This window comes from Lepidothrix coronata, unplaced genomic scaffold (assembly GCF_001604755.1).
Source record: "Lepidothrix coronata isolate B3197 unplaced genomic scaffold, Lepidothrix_coronata-1.0 Scaffold148, whole genome shotgun sequence".
NCBI lineage: Eukaryota > Metazoa > Chordata > Aves > Passeriformes > Pipridae > Lepidothrix > Lepidothrix coronata.
The window spans coordinates 251,352-261,353 of NW_016690328.1; the positions used below are offsets into that span (position 1 = coordinate 251,352).

General features: G+C 49.9%; 1 protein-coding gene across 1 annotated transcript; it reads left to right on the forward strand.

The window, feature by feature from the left end:
- The first annotated feature begins 387 nt into the window (after positions 1–387).
- ARC (activity regulated cytoskeleton associated protein) lies at positions 388–6,461 on the forward strand. Its single transcript, XM_017828442.1, has 3 exons — positions 388–3,643; positions 4,163–4,329; positions 4,732–6,461. Exon 1 carries the CDS (start codon positions 881–883, stop codon positions 2,096–2,098), a length of 1,218 nt encoding a protein of 405 aa, XP_017683931.1. The 5' UTR covers positions 388–880; the 3' UTR covers positions 2,099–3,643; positions 4,163–4,329; positions 4,732–6,461.
- The last annotated feature ends 3,541 nt before the right edge of the window (positions 6,462–10,002 follow it).

The following is a 10,002-nucleotide window of genomic DNA, read 5'->3' on the forward strand; positions in this document are numbered from 1 at the left end:
TGCCTGTGTGTGACACCCTGAATTCCTCCTCAGCTGAGCCCTGCCAGGGGAAAGCACGTTAACGGTGACCTTGCTGAGTAAATAGTTGTGGAATGAATAAGTGCTTTTCCCTCAGCCCGAAAGGCGGAAGGTGCGATTACTCATCCATCCCTCCAACTGTCTCCAGCACCTTTCAAGTGCTTCTCGCGTCGAGTCTGGGGGCGTGAGCGAGGGGGTGGGAAGCGAGGGGAGGCTGCCAAAATCTGGGTTGCCACAGACACCGGCCTCGCTTCTCCTCCAATGAACGCTGCGCTGGGAGTGCAGGAGGAGGCAGAGCACCACCCACATGTTGAGCCCTGCGGAGTATAAGTAGATGGAGGAGCCTGGACTAGTGGCAGTTCAGCCAGGGAAGAGAAGCAGCTCTTTGCATCTCTAGTGGAAAAGCGTTTTTTGGCTCGCCAACTTTTACCCGAGGAGGAATCACCCGGATTTTTGCAGCAGCTCCTTCGTGTGTTTTTCTCCAGCGGGGACTTGGCGCTGTTGAAGATCCTCAGCTCCGGACGAGTAACGGGATTGGACACCTTATCCAACTCCTCTCCTTCTTCCTGGAGGATCCTGGTTCTCTCTGGGACACGCTGAGCACTTGAGACAGGAGTTTCCAGCTGGGCACCGGAAGAAATTTGCCTCCAACTCTCAGTCTGGGATCCACGGGGACCGACCGGCTCGCTCTGCGGTGATTTCTGATTTGGTTGTGTTTGTGTGGAAAAGTCCTTGGAGGGGGGTTTAGGAGTCTCTGTGTGTCTCTCAGGAAGTGTTGTGGTGGGGGTTTTTGGGAGCCAGCTCCAGTGCCAGGGTTCATAACCCAGTTCTTTCCCTGTTTGACACTCGCACGGTCGCGGCCATGCAGTTGGATAATGTCACCAACGCGGGCATCCACTCCTTCCAGGGGCACCGTGGAGTGGCCAACAAGCCCAATGTGATCCTGCAGATTGGGAAGTGCAGGGCAGAAATGTTGGAGCACGTCAGGAGGACCCACAGGCACCTCCTGACCGAGGTCTCCAAGCAGGTGGAGCGGGAACTGAAGGGTTTGCAGAAATCCGTGGGGAAGTTAGAGAACAACTTAGAGGACCATGTCCCAACTGACAACCAGAGGTGGAAGAAGTCCATCAAGGCCTGCCTGGCCAGATGCCAGGAGACCATTGCCCACCTGGAGAGGTGGGTCAAGAGGGAGATGAATGTTTGGAAGGAGGTGTTTTTCCGCTTGGAAAAGTGGGCTGACCGCCTGGAGTCCATGGGGGGCAAATATTGCCCCGGGGACCAGGGCAAGCAGACGGTGTCTGTGGGGGTGGGAGGCCCTGAGATCAGGCCAAGTGAGGGGGAGATTTATGACTATGCCCTCGACATGAGCCAAATGTATGCCCTGACCCCTCCCCCCGGGGAGGTGCCCAGCATCCCCCAGGGCCACGATTCCTACCAGTGGGTCTCTGTGTCCGAGGATGCTCCGGCCTCCCCAGTGGAGACCCAGGTGTTTGAGGATCCCCGGGAGTTCCTGAGCCACTTGGAGGAATATTTAAAGCAGGTGGGTGGGACTGAGGAGTACTGGCTGTCTCAGATCCAAAACCACATGAATGGCCCAGCTAAAAAGTGGTGGGAATACAAGCAGGACTCCGTCAAAAACTGGGTGGAGTTCAAGAAGGAGTTCCTGCAGTACAGTGAGGGCACCCTGACTAGGGATGCCATCAAAAGGGAGCTGGATTTGCCCCAGAAAGAGGGGGAGCCCCTGGATCAGTTCCTTTGGCGCAAGAGGGACTTGTACCAGACCCTCTATGTGGATGCTGACGAGGAGGAGATTATCCAGTACGTGGTAGGAACCCTCCAACCCAAACTGAAGCGCTTCCTGAGCTACCCCTTGCCCAAGACCTTAGAGCAGCTGATCCAAAGAGGGAAGGAGGTCCAGGGCAGCATTGAGCACTCTGAGGAGCCCAGCCCACAGAGGACCCCCGAGATCCAGCCGGGGGATTCCGTGGACACCGTGCCTCCCTCAACCACTGCCAGTCCCGTGCCGAGCAACGGGACCCAACCCGAGCAGCCCCCCAGCCCCCCAGCCACTGTCATATGAGCTGCTCTGCAGCGCTCTGGGTGAAGTGCAAGGGAGAAGGGGGCTTATTTAGGAAGCTTCTCCTTGGAGAGAGGTTCTGGCTGAGACGGGACATGAGGTGTGCTCAGCCCAAGAGCCCAGGGCAGAGGGGTTGTTAACTTTGCTCGTGGGGGGAGGGAGGTGGTGGGGCAGAGGCACCTTAGGGTGGGGTTGCCCACCTCAGCTGAGCCCTGCAAGGCGGGGGTGTTGGAGACCCCGCTGGCACCACTGGGGGGAACAGACCATTTTATGAGATCCCTGACGAGAAACCAGAGACAATTCCCAACTTCTGAAGCAGCCGCTCGGCACTGGCGGCTCTCCAGGACTTCACACGAGTGCAGCAATTGGCTGAGGGTTCCTTCCCATCTGGATCTCTCCTTTTCCTTCTCTCCTCCCTCTTCTGAGGAGGTGTCCCTGTCCTGAGGACACAGCTTTCTTTTGACCCTTGCTTGTTTCTGATTAACCACCAGGCTTCTGCTCTCTTTGCAATCTCCTGCTCTTACTTGCTCCAAAGGATTAAATTAATTTTTTTGATTATATTTTGTGTTGTGAAGAAAAAAAAAATCCTATTACTTTAGGAATTGAAAGCTTTAAGAGCCTGGATTATTTTTGATGTTTTTCATTTCTCTGCACCTAATACCTGCTTTAATGTGTTTCCTCTCGAGAGGCTTTATTGGTTTACTCCTTGTCTGAGTTTCTGCTCATTCCAATCAAGGCCACTGCAGTGCAGAGGCAAATTTCCCCCTTTCTCTGCACATTATCCTGTGCATTCAGCAGGAAACAGATTTCCTAATTAAATTGTGGGCTCATTTATTGAAGGAGCAGTCTGCTTCCTTTCAGGGAGAGCATCCAGGTGGAGAGAGGAGACACCAGAGCTCTTTTGAGGGGGGGGGGGAAGGGAAATCCAAATCCTTATTCTTTGAACGAAACAGACAAACACATCCCAAATTCAGAGCAAAACATCCCCAGAGCAGCAAATCGAGTCCACGCTGATATGTGGAGGCAACAGGAGCTTTTGCCATGTAAAAGCAAAGAGATGTGAAGAGAGGACGTGTGTGCCCAGCACAGCTTCAGCAAAGAGCTTCTGCTCACACAGACAGGCTCAAAATGCTCTTGGAAAGCCTGGAATGCCTGTCCTGGAGCACCTGAGCACAGAGCAGTGTCTGCTCACAAAGAACTTTCTACAACATCTATCCATGGATGGAGGTGGACTTGGACTTTGTGACTTTTTCCATGTGGAGACAGTAAATGCTCAGCGTTCGTCTGTGGCCAGAGTTTGAGGATGGGACTTTAGGGATGAAAGACATTCATGAAGTTTGGCTCTTTGAAGCTTCTAGAGGCTGGAGCACCATCTTGAGTATCATCTGCATTCACCACCAGCCCAAATGAACAGCGCCTGTGCAGGAGATGGAGCAGGGATGCAGCAGCAGGAGTGACCCTGGGATGCTCCTGGCACTACCACAGCAGCAACACGTGGCACTGGTGGCTCAGAAGGCCTTGGGTGTGACTCCTTCCAAGAGGCTGAAGGTAAGGAGACTTCCTGCATTCTCTTCTCAGACCTGAATTAGCCATGGCCCATCCAGTAGGAAGCTTGCACTGGGATAAATACTAGTCTGGAATGGGACATGAAGCACTAGGGTTGGGAGAAAGGGGAAGGAAGAGGCAGCCAAAGGGAAATGCAGGACAAGGAGTGGGAAAAGTTTCCAAAGAGGGCAGCATCTTGCACTTTCTCATAAAGATGAGGAGGAAATGGGAAGTTTCTTCATTAGCTCACCCTGAGGACCTGCTATGTGAAGCTCTGGGCTGGGATAACAACCACAGGTCCATGCACAGCCCAAAGGAGGTGCAGGTCTGCTCTGTAGCCCTGTTAGGAGCCTGTCTTGGGAATGTGGGGGCTCTCCTCTCACTTGTTGGGAGTGAGTTGGTTTGTGAGCAGCTCTGGGAGCATTTCTCACTAGTGCCCTGGGATGAGTGATGGGGGAGTGGGTGTCACTGCTGAGGATGAGCTGGCCACGCGTTACAAACATTATCTCCTCTTGGTTGCAGTGACTCACTCAGATCCTCCTCTGAGAAGGAATCACTTCACAGCACTCAGGATTTGGAAGGAAAGGCCCAGAAAAACCTTCAAACCCAAGGATTTGACATCAGACCTGCTCTCAGGGTCCACAGCCACCAACTGCCAGCTCCACCAGCTGAAGGAAAGACTGGCACAGGTAATTACCTCCCATCTTACCCTGTGGGGCTTTCAGCCTCCCCAGTGCCTTGAGATACTGAATAGCCCAGGTACAAACATCTGTGCTGGTCCTCAGACCTCAGCCCTGGTGGTTGCAAGAGGTTGACACCACCAGAGAGGTGGCATTTCAGCTTCTTGTGGTCAGAACCCAAGCACCAGCCCCAATTAATGCTCTGGGGACAGTGCATTGCAGCAGAGGGCCTTTCCCTCTGCTGGACCACTGGCAAATCCTTGGACACTAACACCTGGTGGGTCCTCCAGGCTGCAGACACTTCACGGGCACAGCTAAATTTAATCCCAACTCCTGAGAAATCTCCTTTATTCTCCTCTTTAGAGATCTAATCAGAGCTACTGCATTTTTTTTTTTTTTTCTGTTTTACAGCAATCCCTGCTGCTGTTGCTGAGCTTCCTTCTCTGTGCCCAAGAGCTTTCCCAGGGAAGAAGCTGCAGGAAGACTGAGGGCAAATCCTGCACCAAAGAGCCTCCCTGTGTTCAAGGTTCTGAGAGTCCCAGTGAAAGGGGGAAGCCACTTCCAACAGCATGAAGAAAAGTCTGAGCTGGTCCAGATATTCCAAGCACAGAAGAAAGTGCTGAGAATGGAAAGAGAAGCCAAGAGGCCAGAAGAGAAGAAGCAAGTGCAGGTTTTGGGGACAGCAAGGATGCTGGGCTTGTGCTGACTGTGTGTTGAGATGACACCAAACCTCTGCGATTTGGGGCCGCTGGGACTCACCTGAAGAACTCTTCACCAGATTATCAGCTCCAAAAAACTTTCCTGATTAACTTTGCCAAAAGGCTGACCCTTCTTAGACTACAAACCCTCCAGGCTGTCAATGCTGTAACTCATTTTTCCTGAGTTTTTCGGGGGGAGCTTCATTTCATGCGGGTACAAGTTTCAAACCTCAAAGGGCTCCGGAGGTTCGGAGAAGCATCCCGGTGTTCCTGATGCTTGTCTGAACTCTTGGAGCCTGCACAACTGTCTTGCCAGAGAGGAGAGTGTTGGGAGGCAGCAGGAGCTCTCTGGATCTGCATGGGCCAGAGTTACTGCAAGAACTGGGGTTCTTGTGCTGGCTCTGGGGGGACTGTTTCCATCCAGACCCAGGGAGCCCAAAGGGACGAGTGAGTTGGACGAGGCAGTTTTGCTTCACATCTCAGCTCAAGGGGTCCAGTTGGTTCCTCTCTCTTCCAGAGCCAACTGTCCTGGGGGTGTGTGGGTGTGTGTGGGTGTTGCTGTGGGGGTGTGTGTCGGGCAAACAAATCCACCTCAGCCCAGTTCTGGGGTGGACCCAGGGTACATTCCAACAAGGCTCAGCAAAAATGTCCGGGACCAGAAAATTCTGGAAAACCATGTCAAGCCAGACTCCACAGGCATCATCTCAAGGTCAGAATGATGTTTGATTTTGAGGTGCTTAATTTTCACAGTCCCTTTCAAGGGACTTGACTGCCTCAATAGGCATTTTATTTTTTTTCCCCATAGGCTTTCCTGCCTTTTTAATGAATTAGCCTGTCTGTGCTACTTGGTTGTTTGGTCCTGAGGTTTATACATTTTCAGCTGCCTTTTTGGAGTGTGAAGAACTGAATCTCCTGGACTGATTTTATTTCACCTGTTGCTCCTGGCAAACTGGAGCTTTACTTGTAGCACCCTGGTTTATATTACCAGCCTCCCCAGGAAGGGCTGGTAGTTTATTTTCCTGGGGCAGAGCCACACGAATGAAGAAGTGTGTATGTGTTTTGTCTCTGACACTTCAGCAGATTTCAACCACTGCGGGTTTTTTTTTCTCCTTAGGCAGTTTTACATTTGAACTCTGACAAAACTTCTTTAGAGTTTTTTATTTTTACTAGAGATCTTCTTAATTCAAGCAACCTTGTACAAAAGGCAAACCCATTGACTCGCTGCAGGTTGTAGGGGTTGAAGCCAAAGGTCTTTGTAAGCCGACATCACCTGCCCTGGATCTGACTGTATCAGGCAGTTTATTCCTCATGTGTCATGTTGGAGCTACAAGATCACCCCAAGCCACTAGAACCTGTCAATAGAATAGTGCTACACTCTATTTGCTATTGTAGCAAAGCCTTTTGTAGATTTATACAATAAAACTTTGAAATATTCTGCTTCAATTGCTTTGTACTTCGCTTTCCGGTCTTTCTTCCTTGGTTTATGGGCAACAAAAGTACCTGCTGCCCTCTGAAAGTTTGGGTTTGTCAGCCATTTGGCCTTACTTGATTTGAGAAAAATCTTTGCAGAGGAGGGGTTGGATGTGGAGAACAGGGAGGTGTTTTGAGGGAGTTGTTTGACATCTAAGACTGAGTCACCTGCAGCCCATGAGGTGGGAGCAATCCCTCGTGGGACTGGGATGTGGAGGGTTCTTGTGGGGTACAGCTGAGAGCAAGGCTGTTGAAACAGGAGGGGATCACATTCCCACCCATTTCTGAGAAATGATATGCACAGAAGAGCTGAGGCAAGTCAGGACAAGGTAAAGAAATCTCTAAACCTCAATCAGCAATACTTGACCTCCAAAGAGGCTTCAGTAGGGAGAAAACCAGCACTCAGCAATAGAGAGACCCAGGAGAAATTCAACCTGGTGCTTTGTTTATTGATGCATTTCCAAATTCCTTGGGTTCATTACCTGTAAAAAAATCCCTGGGCCATCCAGGCTGGAGGTAGGAACATACAGGAACATAAAGGAATATAGTAGGGGATGGAACTCAGAGTGATTTAAACTGAAATGTGTATTTTTGCAATAGTTTGGGCTCAAATTTCTGTCCCCACAGATGTTCTAGGTATAGAGGACTCTGCTCTGCCTCTGCAAATCCTGCCTCTTCTGGAAAGGTTTTGCACTCAGGTGGATTTAGCCCCCATTCCCTGCTCTGTCCTTAGTCACTCTCCAACAGGGATGGTGTTGGGAATACCAGGGGTGAACAATGAGCACTTGGGTGGGTCAGCTGGAAAAACCAATGGACTCATCCCTTTCCCAACAGGGAACAAATGTGCCCTGCCAAGTGAACCGCCCAGATACTCCTTCTGAGCTCAGGTTGGGAAGGCAGAAATGGTCAGATGGCCAAAAGGAGACCTACCAATCTTTGTATCTCCAGCTCTTTACAGCTCATCCAACCACAAAATCTTTGCAGGAGTGAGGAAGAAGCTTTGAAGGTGCACTTTGGTTCCTCAGCTGAACTCTCCCCACTTCTGGCATCAGTAAAAAGGGGAAAAACAAGAACTGAGGGGACAAACCATCAGAGGGATCCAGCCAGTGCCACCCCATCCTGGGACAGTGTGGAGAACTGGGGCAGGACAGCAGGTTTGGACTTCTCATGGTCTCTGGACACGGCCAAAAGAGACATGACCAACGTGATGCCTCAAAGAGCGAAAAGCGAGAGCTGCACCAACCCTGCCAGAGTTCAAAAAGTGTTTGGACAACACTCTCAGGCACATGAAGGGATTCTTTGGGGTTGTCCTGTGCAGGGACATGAGCTGGACTTTCATGATCCGTGTGGGTGCCTTCCAGCTCAGGATGTTCTAGGATTTGATGCTCAGCTGGAGGTGCTGAGCTTTTCCAGCAGAGGGGGGCAGAACTCCACTGTTCGCTGTGGGAATTAAAAGTAGGAAAAACCACTTAAAAAAGGTGAAAATCTCTCCTTGTCACCATCAATCCTCACATGGCCCACTCCAGATCATCCACAAGATCAGTGGTTGATCATTGAGGGAGATGTGAGGGAAGGGGCAAATGAGAGGTTGGTGTGGAGAGCTGAGAAGAACTGATGGCCAAATTACAGCGGAGGAAGATGGACAGGATGGAAATGCCCTGCTGGGGGAGCTGGGAAAGGTGGATGAGGATGGGAAATTCCTGCCTGTGCCAGACAAACTCACTGGGTTTCCAATTTTGTTCCACAGCCTTCCAGATTTGACTCTAGTAATTGTTGTTTGCTTTCATTCTGACAGTTCCAGATGAAAAGGTCCAGAGAGTCGCTGGACCTACACCTTTAATTAATGAAAAAATGTCTTCTTTCTGCTCCTGGCTCTAGGAATAGAGAATCACCTGGAAGAGATGCAGCCCAGTGATGGATGAACTGCCTCAAACTAGTTGAAATCCCCTCCAAAATCAGAGTGGGAGCCATCCCTGTGTTTTCTGGGCCATGATCCCAATATCAGGGATATTCACAAGCACAACAGGACCAGAGGAAACAGCACCAAGGGAGGTTTAGATTATATATTATAAAAAAAAATCCTTCACTGAAAGGGTGACCAGGCATTGGAACAGGCTGCCCAGGGAACTGCCCAGTGGAATCACCATCCCTGGAAAGCCTCAAAAAAAGGCTTTGGATGTGGCACTTGGGGACATGGTTTAGTGGTGGATCTGGCAGTGCTGGGTTACAGGTTGGACTCAGTGATCTTAGAGGGCTTTTCCAACCTTAAAAATTGATTCTATAAATGGTGGACAAGACATGAGGGGTCACTTACAGAACTGAAAAAAAAATATTAATTTACAATTACTTGATAAATTTTATTTTCCTTCTCTCTTTATTGTGACTGCACTACTGGACTCCTTAATTTGCATATTTAGGACGGCTTAAAGAAGGGGACAAGATGGACCTGCTCAGATTATTGCACATATGAAATAGTTCATAGAATCATGGAATGCTTTGGGTTGGAAAGAATCTTAAAAATTATCCAGTTCCAACCCCCTGTCATGGACAGGGACACCTTCCACTAGACCAGCTTTCTTTTCTATTTTTTTTGAATTTTTTTTTGTCTTCTATTTCCTTTTTTAATCAAAGAGGTTGCACCGGTCAGTGACGTAAATCATATTTACTGACTTTCCAGCCCAGCTGCTCCCCTGGCTCTCCTTTTTCCAGCAAAGCAAGGTGTAATTAGGAAGCTGTGAAACTTCCATTATTGACACAATCGGCTCTAATGGCTCCACTTATCACCTCAAAACGCTGCTCTGGTGAGCTTTGGGTGCTCACTCCGATCATGTTGTCTTAGACGTGTTCTAAAGATACTTATTTATACTAAGAACGAGTTGCAGGTGAAGTGGTTTTTACAGCTCTAATCTGTTAAAAATTGAAAACGTACCATCAGCTCAATTCAGGAAATAATTTCTCATGATTATTATGGAAGGCACAGTAATTTTCATTATTTCTAGGCTATATTTAGGAATTTTTAAGATCCCATTAAGTTACAGTGATAGTGCAGTGTCAGTGTGTTTTTCAGTCTTTCCCTCTTCAATGTTTATTAAGTTTCTACTTGTTAATTTATGCTCCTACAGGAGAGCTGGGGGAGCTGGGAAAGGGAGATGAGGCTTTCCAGTTGGCAGGACTCAGTAAGAGGCTGAGCCAGAGTGGCTGGAGAGCAACCAGGCAGGGAGGGACCTGGGGGTGCAGATGGACAGCAGTGGGACACGAACCCAGGGGTGCCCAGGGGGCCAAAAAAGACAATGAATACTGGCCTGGATCAGGAAGAGTGTGGCAGCAGGAGCAGGGAAGGGATTCTGCCCCTGCACTGGGCACTGGTGAGGCCATGCCTCGAGTGCTGATGGAAGGACTGTGCAGAGGACACCAAGCTGGGGGGAGTGTTGATCTGCTGGAAGGCAGGAGGGCTCTGCAGAGGGACCTGGACAGGCTGGATCCATGGGCTGATTCCAACGGGATGAGGTTCAAC

What these genes read in the sequence shown, in the direction of transcription:
- ARC (XM_017828442.1), top strand. Translation starts at nt 881, where the DNA reads ATGCAGTTGGATAATGTCACCAACGCGGGCATCCACTCCTTCCAGGGG.